The sequence below is a fragment of the Mus pahari genome, chromosome 7, assembly GCF_900095145.1.
Source record: "Mus pahari chromosome 7, PAHARI_EIJ_v1.1, whole genome shotgun sequence".
NCBI classification, from domain to species: Eukaryota; Metazoa; Chordata; class Mammalia; order Rodentia; family Muridae; genus Mus; species Mus pahari.
Window position 1 is genome coordinate 80945991 of NC_034596.1, and position 15246 is coordinate 80961236.

At 44.9% G+C, this 15246-nt stretch overlaps 1 protein-coding gene across 1 annotated transcript in view; it reads left to right on the top strand.

The window, feature by feature from the left end:
• Positions 1-15246, top strand: part of Flvcr2 (feline leukemia virus subgroup C cellular receptor family member 2) — a 65765-nt gene that overhangs the window by 42354 nt on the left and 8165 nt on the right. The window contains exons 4-8 of the mRNA XM_021202490.2: positions 6790-6857; positions 9487-9590; positions 13216-13326; positions 14636-14741; positions 14871-14982. Coding sequence (XP_021058149.1) covers positions 6790-6857; positions 9487-9590; positions 13216-13326; positions 14636-14741; positions 14871-14982 — 501 coding nt within the window. The remainder of the gene's footprint in view (positions 1-6789; positions 6858-9486; positions 9591-13215; positions 13327-14635; positions 14742-14870; positions 14983-15246) is intronic.

Consider the following 15246-nt stretch of genomic DNA (forward strand, 5'->3'; position numbering starts at 1 on the left):
GGCATCAGATTTTGTTAGGGATGGTTATGAGCCACCATGTGGTTGCTGGGATTTGAACTCTGGACCTTTGGAAGAGCAGTCGAGTGCTCTTACCCACTGAGCCATCTCACCAGCCCAGGAAAGTCTTTTAAATGTAATATATTCATTTATTTTTTAAGGTAGGGTCTTGTGACTCCTAGAGTGGCCTAGGATGAGCTGGGGACTGTCTGGAGCTTGTGATGCTCCTGCCACTATGACCCAAGGGTCAGGATTACATATGTGCACCATCACATCTGCTTTATGTGGTGACAGGGATCAATTCTAGGACTTAGGTCACAGTAGGCAAGCACTCTGACAACCGAGTTACATTCCACAGCCCCGGGGAAGTGCTCCTATGTGGAGATAGGATCTTGGAAAATCTGTACCAGTAGCAAGGACGCTGGGTGGGGATGAGGTTGCCAGTCATTCTCCCCCTCCCGGGACTGCTAATGGCTCTCGTCACATTGTAGGCAGTATTTAGTCAAGAAAAGTGGCTGAGTAGCAGCAAGAACAGTGGCCTTTGTGTCAGCCAAACAATGCAGGAACTTGTCAGAACCTGTTCTCTTATGGTCTCTGTAGAGCCTATCAGTCATGTTGAAAGACTTTAAGCTCTCCATGCTATTCCCATGCTTACAGGCAGGTGTGTGCTAGATCATTGTCCCCGGTGTCTGACATCTGGTCTGGGAGCCTCTACTTGAGACCCCCTTTCCCTTGGAGTTCTCCTGGCTTATCCTTATTCTACCTTGTGGGAGGAACCAACACAGGGATCTCCCAGTACCTACAAGATCCTAGCTTACAAGGAGTTTAACAAAGTACAATGGCATATGCGAGTACCACCACGAAATTCATTGCTTTGTATGTAATTAATTTAATTTTTTGGCTTTTTTTGTTTTTTTTGTTTTTTTTAGATTTATTTATTATTATATGTAAGTACACTGTAGCTATCTTCAGACACACCAGAAGAGAGCGTCAGATCTTGTTATGGATGGTTGTGAGCCACCATGTGGTTGTTGGGATTTGAATTCAGGACCTTTGGAAGAGCCATCTCTCCAGCCCCTTTTTGGTTTTTCAAGACAGGGTTTCTCTGTGTAGCCCTGGCTGTCCTGGAACTCACTTTGTAGACCAGGCTGGTCTTGAACTCAGAAATCCGCCTGCCTCTGCCTCCTAAGTGCTGGGATTAAAGGTGTGTGCCACCACGCCCGGCTATTTTTTGGCTTTGAGATAGGGTCTCTCTGTGTAGTCCTGGCTGTCCTAGAACTCACTCTGTAGACCAGGCTGGCCTCAGACTCAGAGATCTGCCTGCCTCCGCCTCCCGAGGGCTGGGATTAAAGCGGTGTACCACCTCCGACTGATGTGATTAATTTTTTTAATTAAAAAAAAAAGAATTGATGTGGCTGAAGAGATGGCTCAGTGGTTAAGAGCACTCATTGCTCCTGCAGAGGACCTGGGTTTGGTTCCCAGCTCCCACATAGTGGCTCACAGTCATCTATGACTCCAGTTCCGAGGGACTCAATGCCCTCTGCAGATCTCTGAGGACACCAGGCGTGAGTGAGGTGCACACACATACATTCAGGCAAAAACACGCACGTAAAAATAATTTTTTGTTGTTTTGCTTTTTTGAGACAGGGTTTCTCTATGTAGCCCTGGCTGTCCTGGAACTTGCTTTGTAGACCAAGCTGGCCTTGAACTCAGGGATCCACCTGCCTCTGCCTTCTAACTGCTGGAATTAAGGGCATATGTCACCATGGCCAGCTAAAAATAAATTTTACAGAGGGAGGAGAAGGAGAATGGGGCTGGGTGTGGTAGTACATGACTCTCATTCCAGCATTCTTTTGAAAAGATAACTTTTAAAGATTTATGTTTTTATCTTATGTGTATGAATGCTTTGGCTGAACGTATACATGTACACCACATGGGTGCCTGTTGAATCATCTGGAACTAGGGTTAAGGATGGTTGTGAGTATGCTTCTAAAAGGAATATTGGAGCTCTGGGCCCTTTCGGTCTTTTGTGGCTTCCTGGGTGTCATAAGGTGAGGCTCTTTGTTCCACTGCAGATTCCCCACAATGATGGGCGCTGCCTGACACAAGCCCAAAATAGTGGGGCCAACTCTGTTTTGTTTTTTGTTTTTGTTTTTGTTTTTCGAGACAGGGTTTCTCTGTGTAGCTCTGGCTGTCCTGGTTCTCACTTTGTAGACCAGGCTGGCCAGAAATCCGCCTGCCTCTGCCTCCCGAGTGCCACCACGCCTGGCTTGGGGCCAACTCTGAAACCCTGAACCCAGAAGAAACAAACCTTTCTCCCCTAGAAGCTAGGTATTGTCAGGTATTGTGCCACAAGGACACAAAGCCAGCCAGCACAGCAAGCTACCTCAAAGAGAGAATCCAGTGGCACACTTGATTAGAAGTTTGGTTTTCTGTGCTTCTCTTCTGGGATTCAGATGCTGGCGGCAGAGGTGGAGGAAATTGCCTGCCTTTCATAAACATTTCAGGAAATTCTAACTTGCCTCAGAGTTGGAAAGTTCTGAAGTAGCTAGCTGTGGGTAAGGGGAATTCTCATGGTCTTGGGGTTCCTTATCTTCCATGTGAACCCCACCACCTGGGAACCTTGGTCTGATCTTTCATCCTCTGCATTCCTGAAGCCAAACACTTGTTTTAAGAAATATTTAATATGTTTTCCTTTCTCTTTTACCTCTCTCTCTTCCCTCCCTCTCCCTTCCACTCCCCTTACCCCTACCCCTCCCTCTCCCCTTCTCCCTCTCCCTTTCTCCCTGTTAAAATTCAGGTTCTCAAGTCCCATTCTAGAAGATTCTGATTTAAAAGAACTCATTTTGAACTTTTGAGTGGTCCTTGAAATAGCTTTTTTTTGGGGGGGTGGGGGTGGGGGGAACTGGCCTCAAAAAAAAAAAAAAAAAAAAAAAAGGAAAGGGACTCCTAGTGATGGCTATCAGAACTGCTCTTCTCCTTAGGACCTGCCCATTCCAAATGTGCCCGTTAGCATGGCAGGCTCCCAGGATGTACATACTGCCTCTGCCTTGAGCTGATAGGGGCTTACCTTGCAGTAGTGATCACACATCCCTGGATTTGTGGAGGGGGTGCTACGCCCTCAGGGCAGAGCCTACATTTCATCCCCACTCTTCCTGCTCTGGGTGTGGGGTGTCCCACCTTTTGGACTGCACACAGGAGAGGACTCATGTTGTCTGACTTGTCTGGCAACGTCTGAAGATATGGAAAGAGACACCTAAAGATTGGTTTGGCCGGGTGTGGTGGTGCACGCCTTTAATCCCAACACTCGTGAGACAGGCGGACTTCTGAGTTCGAGGCCAGCCTGGTCTACAAAGTGAGTTCCAGGACAGCCAGGGCTATACAGAGAAATCCTGTCTCGAAAAAAAACAAAACAAAACAAACAAACAAAAAGATTGGTTTGAGAATCATTGCTAACACCTCTGGGGGAAGTGTGTACAGTATGGGAAAGAGGGTCAGCCTTCCAGAGCATGCCTCTGCTCCCTGTCCTTCACCTTTTCCATGGCCATGTAGCCGGGCACAGGGAGAGGCTATTGATAAACCACACTAAGTCAGTATTTCCAACTTCAGCAGTGTTAGAATCACCGAGAAGGTTTGCTCAGACGCAGATTGTGGGAGCTCACTCTCAGAGCCCTGGATGAAGTGGGTGGAGGGTGGGGTTGGACACATGCCAGTAGACACATGGCCGCTCACTCACCGATCCCCGAGCTTAGCTTTAGCATCCTGGGCCAGGGTCCTCAGGACTCTCTCCTCACAGGAATGCTGATATTAAACTGTTCTTTTTCTGCCCCCTTCAGTTGGATAGCATCTGTTTTCTTGGATTCTGCCCATCTTGACATCTCAGCTAGAGACCCAAGCTGAGAACAGCTGTTTTTTACCTAAAGCCAAAGTTCACTTAACTTTGGCAGGGTCATCCTGGGCCAGGAGGCGGATGGATGAGCAGGAAGGGTGGGAAGAGAATAGGGTGAGAAGAGAAGATGCAAGAGGCTGTTTTGTTTTTCTTTTCCCTGCTTCCTCCCACATTCCAGCTCGTCCCACTTTTCAGGACCTTTTCTTGACTCAGAGATGGAATTCTAAGTGGGTGGGTGGTTGAAGTTAATTGGGTTTGCTTTCTAGTAAGATGCTGATTGAATGCCAACTAAACACTCTTTATATATTTATTATTTGTGGGGATACGTGTACGTCCTTCTACCATGTGGGTCCTGGGGGGGCAGAACTTGGGTCCTCAGACATGGTAGTAGGTACTTTTACCCACCGAGCCATCTCTCTGTTCCTCTGTAGAATGTTTTCTTATGTGACAATCACTAGCCTGGCAGTTGTGTAATGTTCAGCTTTTGTTGAACCAATTAGGTCTGTCTTGAGGAAGCCACTGTGAGTCAAACCTTTTGCATCTGTGGAGTGACCTGCTGAGAGCGGCTGGGATGGGAAGAAACAGGCCTGGCTTGGAGACACCTTTGTTTTAAATCCTGAGATCTAATGATTAACGTCAAGGGCTCTGGAGACAACAGGGGTAACTTCAAACCCAGATTTACTCTTTAATGCCTCTGTGCTTGCAAAAGTGGGGGTGAAAGTTCTTATCTATTTTTTGTGGGAATCTGGCCTTCACTTTGTATCTTGTTCCCTTGGGAGCTTGATATAGGGAGCATGTCAACTGTATTTCAACAGTGTTGCTTATGATTAAAAAAAAAAGACCTGTGATTAAAAATGGACAGACAGACCTAGTCCTATCTGGCCCCAGGCCACTCAGTGTGTCCTTGAGTACAGAGACCCTTTTCACTGGTCCATCCTTTATGGGGACCTTGGAAAGTATGGCTAGAGAGTTGTGCTCCAGGGAGGTGTCCCACCAGAGAGATTAATTGTATCACTGTTCCTTAGCCAAAACCTTGAGGCCCAAAGAGAAACAGCATCTAGATGTCTCTGTAATCTGAGGCTCTGTGGGCTGAGTCTACTGAAGATGAACTCCCAAGATAGCCTGTCTGTGCGCTGTGTGTCCTATCTTATACCCTTCTCCACAAATTGAAGTGTGCTTGTGGTAGTCTTGTGAGCCTCAAAACAAAAACGTAAACAACAAACAAACCCAACCAACCAACACCAACAACTCCGTAGTCCCCTAGTATGCTTTATAAACAGGAAGACTTGCTTATGCTTGTTTTTTATTGGTTGGTTTTGTTTCATTTCGTTTGGATAGGATCTCCTTAGGACTGGCCTTCCTACTCATGATCCTCTTGCCTTGGTCTGTAAAATGCTAGGATTATGTGGGATGCGACTACCAGTATGTGTCAATTACTTCACTCGGTTTTGCATTTGCTCTTTAACGGTGTGCATTTCTCTCATCTGTAGAATGGGGATGATAACACTATTAACTTTAGGGAAATGATAAAGTTTGTGAGGTCCTTAGAACAGGGTCAGTACCTACGTATGTGATGCTGTCATCGTCAGCATTATCTTCATCATCCTCATTATCATCACCATTATCCCTGAAAGAAGGTCAGGAAGTCCTTTCTTCTTTAGGTCAGTTCCTGTCTCAGTATAGTTACTAATTCATTATGTGGCTTTGGGCAAATCACCTTATTATCTACTTTCTTTCTCTGTTTCCTTCCTTTGTGTATGTGTGTGTGTGTATATATATATATATATATATATATATATATATATATATATGACATGTTCATATGCTCTCTCTCTCTCTCTCTCTCTCTCTCTCTCTATATATATATATATATATATATATATATATATATATATATATATATATGTATGTATAGAGGCCAGAGGTTAATATTAGGTGTCCTCCTAAGCCTTTTTTAAAAATATTTTTTGTACTTTGAAAATTTAACATGTTTATGTAATGACTTTTGATTATACCTATCTGCCCCCTCCCTCTAATTCATCATAGTGCTCCCCATTCTCCCTCCCGATTTCCCTTATTCTTTTGAAGCATGGCTCTGACTGAAACCTGAAGCTCATCAATTTTGCTGGATGGTCCAGTAAGCACCAGGACCTGCTTGTCTCTGCCCTTCTCCAAAGCTCAGCAGTTACAAACTCCTGGCTCTGTGCATGTGATCTAGGGATCCTAACTCAGGTCTTCAGGATTTTGCTGCAGAAACTTTACCAACCGAGCCTCCTCCCCAGTCCCTTATCCTGTTTCTGTCAGTAATTTCTAGGTACTCCGTAATTTGTTGAATAACCTGATGGAGTAGGATATGCATATATGACATGTTCATATGCTATATGTATATATATACACACACACTAAATGCTCATTTGGAGATGTTTTAATTTCACACGACAGACCTATAGGAGTGGAGAGAGGAGAGAACAGCCAGCAGTTGGAAGGGTGCCAAGGTCTGGAAGGAAAGAGGTTCATCAGGAGAAGGTGGAGAACACCCACTGCTGTTTGAGCTCCGCAGGTCTAGACAAAGCTGAAAGGAGGAACATGAATGGTTCTGACCAGAGGGGTCCTGCACAGAGTCATTCCCAGGGCAGGCTAAAGGGATCGTGGTGTAATGGTATGTGGCTAAGAAAGGGTAATGATGGCTACTCTGAATTGTTTTCAGGCATTTATTTCAGAAGAACCAGAAAGTTGCCTCATGTATCCCTGAATTTTTCTCCTCCGAGGACAACACACTGAGTGGTAGTGGGAATGAAGATTTCTTCCCTCACTAGAGGATTTCTATGATGGCTGCAGGGAGGAGGGAGACATTAGCCTGTGGTCTGGGTGGATCCTAATGTGTCTCACCCTTCCTCTTCCAGGTCTGAATGCTGGTGCTTTCTATGCCTTATCCACTCTGCTGAATCGCATGGTGATCCTGCACTTCCCGGTAAGGCAGATTCCCAAATGTGCTGGGCAGGGAGATGCTGTCTGTCTCTGCAGAGGCTGGGTATCGGTCCGCTCTTGGGTCTAGCTAGTTCTAGGTAGCCTCCAATGGAGGTGTGCTTGCAGGATTTGGAGGTAGATGGCCCTGGGTCTCAATTTAAATTTTGGTGGTTTTAAACTATATCATAGTAAACTATGTCATAATATGACAAGCTTGTTATCATCTTAGACTTCTCTCTTTTCTGCAAAAGACATATAACTACCTTTCTCTTCTCTCTCTGTCTCTGTCTGTCTCTGTCTGTCTCTGTCTCTTTGAGGCAGAGTTCCATTATACAGCCTTGGGTAGCCTGCCTCTGCCTCCTGAGTGCTGGGACTAAAGGCATGTACCACTTTTCCCCGCTACAATTACCTCTTGTAATGTTATTTTTTAAAGAGTAGAGTATAAGAGCTAGAGAGATGTAAGAACACTAGCTATTCTTTCAGGGGATCTGGATTCAGAACTCAGAACCCGCATGATATCTCACAACCACTTGTAACTTTAGTTCCAGGGGATTAGAAACCTTCTACTGGCCTCTTGAAACCACTGGGCATGAATGTGGTATATATGCATACATGTAGGCAAAATACCTAAACATAAAATAAAATAAAAAACTTTATATAGGGCTGGAGAGATGGCTCAGCGGTTAAGAGCACTGACCGCTCTTCCAAAGGTCCTGAGTTCAAATCCCAGCAACCACATGGTGGCTCACAACCATCCGTCATGAGATCTGACTCCCTCTTCTGGAGTGTCTGAAGACAGCTACAGAGTACTTACATATAATAAATAAATAAATGTGTTTTTTTTTTAAAAAAAAACAAAAACAAAAAAAACAAAAACAAAACTTTATATAAAAAAGGCTAGAGAGGGGGCTGGAGAGATGACTCAGTGGTTAAGAACACCGATTGCTCTTCCGAAGGTCCTGAGTTCAAATCCCAGCAACTACATGGTGGCTCACAACCATCTGTAATGAGATCTGACGCCCTCTTCTGGAGTGTTTGAAGACAGCTACAGTCTATTTATATAATAAATAAATAAATCTTAAAAAAAAAAGGCTAGAGAATAAGTAGCAACACATGGATATATGTATAGTCTTATAATATCATATGGGAAATGTTTAATTTTGAACTCCTGTATGTTTAATTAAAGTGTTTTTTCTACTTTTATTTCTTTTTTATGTGTATGGTATTTTGACTATACAGATATGTAACATATACATATGGTGCATGAATGTCTATGCACCATATGTATGTGTAATGTCTATATAGACTAGAAGAGGGCACTACATTCCCCGAGACTGGAGTTATGAGAGGTATGAGCTGCCATGGGAATTGAACCCAGGCCCCTGGGAAGGAAGAGCAGCCAGCCCTGTCTAGCTCTTAACTGCTGAATTAATTAATTAATTATTGTTTGTTTAAGGCAAGGTCTTTCTATGTAGACCTGGCTGTCCTGGAACCAATTAAAGTGTTTAAGAAAAATGTTTCCAGCTGGGCGTGGTGGCACACGCCTTTAATCTCAGCACTTGGGAAGCAGAGACAGGCGGATTTCTGAGTTCGAGGCCAGCCTGGTCTACAGAGTGAGTTCCAGGACAGCCAGGGCTATACAGAGAAACCCTGTCTCGAAAAACAAAAAACAAAAGAACAAAAAACAAAACAAAACAAAACAAAACAAAACAAAAGAAAAGAAAAGAAAAATGCTTCCAGAACCAGTGAGGCTGGACATTGGGCAAGTGACACTGAGTGTTAAAGAGTCAGGCACACCAAAGCCATGGATGTCACACTTGCAGAATCCTACCATCATTAGACCTAAGATCATATCCCTGCTCATGTGCCTGTGACCTTAGGCTAGCAGGTTAATCTCACTCTGCCTCTATTTATATCATCAAATGGGTACAGACTAACTTCTAATTGTATGGTGGGGATTAGAATTAAACAATAGTGTCAACATAGATATTATATGTAATATTATAATAATATCATATATTATTATAAGGACTGCCCAACATGTTTTGATACTGTAAAATGACGTTGTAATCTACAAATATGTTGTGCACATATGATGCACATTCATAGTTATCCTGAGATACATGGCCACAGGTTAGACCCATCTGAAAAATAGGATGAAATAAAAACATGTGTTCCAGTAGGTTTTCACTCTATAATAATGGAAACAATGATACATAAGATAGAATTGCTGTAAGGATTAATTTAAAAATATCTGAGAGGGCATGGTGGTGTACTTCATTAATGCCAGCTGTTGGGATGCAGAGGCAGGTGGTTCTTTCTGAGTTCAAGGCCAACCTGGTCTACTTAGCAAGTTCCAAGTCAGATGAGCTATGTAGTAAGACCCTGCTTCAAAAAAATAAAAAAGAAACTAGAAAATTTTATATATATATATATATTTTAAGTGGCTTAAAGAACAAAATTTGGCTGATCATGCTATCCCAGAATACAGGGCCATAGATGTACAGCTGAGGTATTATTGTTGGTAAGAACAACTATTCTAGAATGTCCTTGAGGTTGTTATCTTAGGGGCCATCTTGTTTTGGTATTTGCTAAATGCTGGCCACCTTGGGGTGGTTCTGTGGTCTCCCCAGGGGGAAGAAGTGAATGCTGGAAGAATCGGTCTGACCATCGTCATTGCAGGGATGTTTGGTGCTATGATCTCAGGCATCTGGCTGGATAAATCCAAAACCTACAAGTGAGTGACTCTTTTTCGATCAAGAACTGGGGGGGGGGGGGCTTACTTTTGAAATGATATGCGCCTTAGGAACACAGCTAGTTAGCTTTGGGGCGGGGTAGCAGCTGGAAGTCTAAGCAGTCCAACAGGCAGTTCTGACTTACTTTCTCTGAGCCTGGGATTCCTCCTTCACAAAGTGGAGCTCTACTCACTCTGTGGGATCCTGGGAGGACTCGGAGTAGTGGACACAGAGGTTGGCTTAGTCTAATCTTCCCCCCTATCCAAAAGCCTCGTGGGAAGAAAAGAGGACGGAGAAATGAAAACAGAATGTGTATCAGGGGTAAGGGGTGGGGAGACCTCAGCAGTTGGAAAGTTTGAGGGGAACCCCCAAAGAGCAATGAGCAGGCGATTTCCCTGACCCATGCATGCCCTTGGCTGCTCTGGGCTATCTGAGCTCTCTCTGTTTTAGTTCAGTTTGCAGTGCATTTAAATCTTGCAATTTTTTTTTTATCTTGTTTGCAAATATCCTATGCCTTCGGCCCGATTATCCAGTAGACTCCTAAGAGCCCAGAGTGAGCGTAAAAGATTTTAGTATAGGCCAACCTAATCCTGGTCTGTAAATACAAAATCCTGACGTCCCACTCTCCAGATGCCAATGAAGCAGAAGGGGCTGCTTTGTAAAATTCGAGCCAGGATTGGAGAGGCAGCTCAAATGAGAAGCGCTTGCTCTGTGAGCGTGAGAACCTAAGTTTGATCCCTGGGATACACTTAAAAAGTCATGCATGGTGGCAAGTGCTTGTAATCTCAGCTTGGGGATGCAGATGGGGAGACTTTGGCATTTTTGCTGGGCATCTGTTCATCCGCCAGCCTTGAAAGAATTCTCCAGAGGACAATCCTCCAACCTATTTCTAACTTATACCCATGTGTTGAGAATCGAACTCAGGACCTGTGTATGCTAGGGAAAAATTGGGCTACCTGCCCTTCCCTTCAGGTTGTGACTCTTTGTGGCCCCTCATGCAGAGGGTGTTCAGTGAACACTAGCCGTGGGTCAGCTACCAGGATGGTGCTGTACTGGGGTAGGCAGCGTTCCAGGCTGCTTTGTCGAAGCTGCCAAAGTTTCCAGTGTCTGGAGGCAAAAGACAGTGGTCGACCTGTTCTCTGTCACACAGACCCACTTCTGTAAGCCTCTGGGCAGATTGAGTCTCACTTTGGTTGGCCTAGTCAAAGGCCAGCTGAGGCCACTCCCAGGGATGTGGCTGCCAGGCTCACGAACGATGAGGAGCCTGGCTCCGCTGAATTACTGCTGGTGAAACTTGGCTGCCTTCTCCTCTCCGCATCTGTTAGTTGCTTGTTTCGGCCAGATACAAAACTACTGAAGACTGGCCACCCCCGTCAAGAGGACAGAAGTGTCCCTTCTTCCAGGGCCTGCCCTGCAGCAGGAGAAGGGAGGGACTGGAATGTTGGCCTGGCTGGGTCGTGGGCAGCCAGATGATTTATTTAGACGAATTAGAAAATATAGTAGAGGCCTGGGAAGACTCTTGCTCTGTGCTTAGTACAAGTGACCAGCTGTCAATCATCCTCTTCCTCCCCAAACTCCTGGATTTGTCTACTTTGAGTTGGAGGACGGAACCTGGGAATTGAAGTCTATCTTGGGCTGGGACTAGGAATAAGGTTTTTTTGTTTTGTTTTGTTTTGTTTTGTTTTTGTTTGTTTGTTTTAAGTAGCCACAGTATGAAGGTAGAGTTGTGGTTTAACAAACACAACAAAATGAATTTTTTGTTTTGTTTTCTTTGTTTCTCTCTAGTGAGTTTGCAGAATTACTGGGAGTGACTCACATTCCTGAGTATGCTTTTTGCAGGGTGATGGAAATAGAGGGAGTGAATGGGGTGAAGGATGGAGGCCCCTTATTCTCAAAACCAGGGCAGAGCTGCATCTTCCGGAGGCCATGGCTTTGACCTCTTTGCAAACTGCAGCTGCATAGTAAATTACTCTCCTGATGTGTAGCTTGAAACATTACCGATCTTTCAAAGCTTGGGTTCAGATCCTACCTTCTGCATTGACTCAGCTACTGACTGAGAGAAGGTTTCTCTGTGTGGCTCTGGCTTTTCCAGAACTTGCTCTATAGATCAGGCTGGACTCAAACTGAGAAATCTACTTGCCTCTGCCTCCTGAGTGCTGGGATTAAAAGCATGTGGTCACTAGTGCCCAGCTTCAGCTAGTGACTTGGAACACTTAATGAACCTCTGTTTCTTCATGAACCTTTGTTTCTTCATTGGTAAAATTATGGGTGTCCAGAGATTGCAGTCATAAACATATGTAAAGTATGTAACAGAATCTGAACACTGTTGTGGTCTAAGAGTTGCTCCCCAAACAACATGTACACCAATCTCAGTCAGACAGGAATGGTTTATTGAACGCACACCTTAATACTGGTCAGACCAGGGACGTAGTTCAGAATTGGGTCTAAAGCTATGACAACGGACATCTTTTTGTTTCAGTTTATAAAGGGAAAAAAAAACACAAAAACCATGAGTTCATATGCAGGTGCAGGAAGTCCTTCCCAGGGGTCAGCTCTGACTCAAGCCATTACAGACATAACAGTCCATATTGATCTTTGATTTCATGGGTTCTACATAAAGCTATGTTGGAGGGGTCAGATCACAACAAACTCAAATAAAAGTATTAGTCTCATATACCATAGTGTGCTTGCTGTGTCCCACTGTGTTCCTGGCTTCTGAGGAGACATGGAAAGGTTTTGAGCACTCATGTCTGAGTCCTGGTGATCATGGCAGGTAGAAGGGTGTGCTGAGCCAGCACCCTATGCAGAGTGGTACGGGGAACAGAATGCAAGTCTGTTTGCAGGAATTAGGGCCCCAAGACACTCCTGTGAAGGAGAGTATTTGGAAGAGCGTGGGACAGCTGAGTCTATCAGCAGATCCAGCACAAAGAAAAAGGCAGTAGGGGGTAGGCCGAAGGTTCTCCCTTAGTCTTTGGAGTACAGTGCACTTAGCTCAGCTCCATTGTTTGGAGCACAGTAGTTCAGATCCAATAGAGTCAACTGGAAAAGCTGTGCAAATGGCCACAGGAAGAACTTACAGAGAGAGTCAGCAAACCAGACTACAGCCCAGCGTTGCTATGGAGGTTCGATACTCCAACTGTAGTATTGAAAACTTTAAGGGAGCTGGGCAGTGGTGGCTTAGACCTTTAACCCCAGCACTTGGGAGCCAGAGGCAGGTAGATCTCTGAGTTTGAGACAAGCCTGGTTTATAGAGTGAGTTCCAGGATAGTCAGGGCTACACAGAGAAACCCTATTTCCAAAAAGAAAAGAAAAAGAAAAGGAGAAGAGGAGGAGGAGGTTTATATGGAGAGGTCTACACAAAAACAGAACACACAGCTAGTAGATAGAATGACTTCATGTTTATTAGTTTTACTCTGTAACATTGGTCATGGTATAATCATTTATTGTAAATAATTGTTGGATTAGTGTTCCTCACCTATATGGAGACACTTCTATGAAGACAGATGTGCCAGCATACTGCAGAGAGTTGGAAATAGAACAAATATTTAGCAGATCCTTGTGGAATGAACAGTTGAGCCTGCTAGGTCCTATTAGTAGGTAACTCAACTCTTTTGCATTTATCCATAGGGAGACAACCCTGGTAGTGTATATCATGACTCTGGTGGGCATGGTGGTATACACATTCACCTTGGACCTGAACCATTTGTGGGTAGTATTCATCACTGCTGGCACACTGGGGTAAGTTCCACGTCTGACGTATTTAATTGGGAAACACATCCCCTGGCTCTTAGAGTGTCACCTGTAGCCTAGGAGGCAATGCAAGTCCCTTTTGCTGCCTCCTCACTGGCCTCAGGAGATGTGGAAATGGTGTCGAATCATGCCATCAATGCCATCACCCAGGAGGCAGAGGCAGGCAGATCTCTGTGAGTTTGAGGCCAGCCTGGTCTACATGGTAAGTTACAGTTTCCGACACAGCTAGGGCTATGTAGAGAGAATTTGTCTCAAAAAAAAAAAAAAAAACCCACAAACAAAACAAAAACTGAGTCACATCAGGTAGCTGGGCTGTTCTGTTGGGATGGAATGAAGCATAGCCTATGCCTTCAAGACATCTGAGGCCAGGCGGTGGTGGTGCATGCCTTTAATCCCAGCACTTGAGAGGCAGAGACAGGCAGATTTCTGAGTTCGAGGCCAGCCTGGTCTACAAAGTGAGTTCCAGGACACCCAGGGCTACACAGAGAAACCCTGTCTTGAAAAGCCCCCCCCCCCCAAAAAAAAGCCATCTGAGATTCTAGGGACTGTTTAGTGGCTCTGGGTCTAGGGCATTAGAGCACAGGCATGCTCTGAGCTTCTGGCTCCACATCTAAAGATGAAAGCAAGTGTGGCCAACTTTGTAGGGTGGTTGGAAGGAATGAGAGAGCACAGGATATGAAGAAACAAGGGAGCATGGTGCCAGTGGGAGGGACTGGCATCTTCAGATGTGTCAGGGGACAAAATGCACAGAGCCACAGGTATTTTGTAGGGACCTTACTGGGCTCTACCTCAGCTCTTTTCCCTCAGGCAGTATGAGCATGTCTATGAAAGTGTGTGAGCGGTAAATACCTGGCTCTCAGTGCTTCTTCACCTCCTATTGGGGAGGAAATAAAAAGAACTCCAAGCCCCACCTCCTAGGTTCCAGAGATCCATGGTGATGCACAATGTAGCCCAATGTCCCTTTTAACGTGGGACCTGTGGACCTGCGACACATATTCTCAACTGAAACTGAAACACACCAGACACTCTTGTCCCCTCCATAAATGCTAATGTGTCATTGCTTGCTGGAGGGAAGAATGTGAAAGAAAGACATTAGGGACCCACTGGGCACAAGGCCTAGACATCTGCAGAGAGCCCAGGTTTACATAGACCACCTTTGAGAATGGACAGATAACCTTTGGGGAAGAGAAAAGCAGGGAAGGGAGGGAGGGAGGGAGTCAATCTGAGGGTGGAAGAAGGGCTCCCATTTTTGTTCTGGAGGCGCTCCATTGCCTTGTTCTCTGGGTTTGGACTTCAGCTTCTTCATGACTGGCTATCTGCCCCTGGGGTTTGAGTTTGCTGTGGAGCTCACATACCCAGAATCTGAAGGCATGTCATCTGGCCTCCTCAACGTGTCGGCACAGGTAGGGACCTGATTTTTCTTTGCTCCTTACCTTGCTGTGATCCTGTAATAGTTTGGCATCTTACTCTTCCCCATGGAATTAAGCCTAGTGAATTAAGCCTGGCTCCTTGCCTTCCTTACGTTTTTCCAGGTATTCGGGATCATCTTCACCATCTCTCAAGGCCAGATTATTGACAACCATGGATCCGTGTTTGGGAACATCTTCCTGTGTGTGTTCCTTGCCCTTGGATCAGCTCTAACTGGTGAGTGGAGGTCTGAGAGCCAGATGAGGCTCAGGCTATTCATTGGCACCTGTGTATTGACTGATGATTATAATGGGTAGCACACATGAGATGAGGGGTTAGTGGGTCTGTTTGGGATGGGTTAGTTCTTTTTAGCATTAGAAGGCCCATGTTTGATGCTGACTTCCACAACATATACAAGTGGGCCAGGCTCTGGAGACCTCACTTTCCTAATTTGTTTTTTGTTGTTTTGTTGTTGTTTTTTTGTTTTTTTCTTTTCTTTTT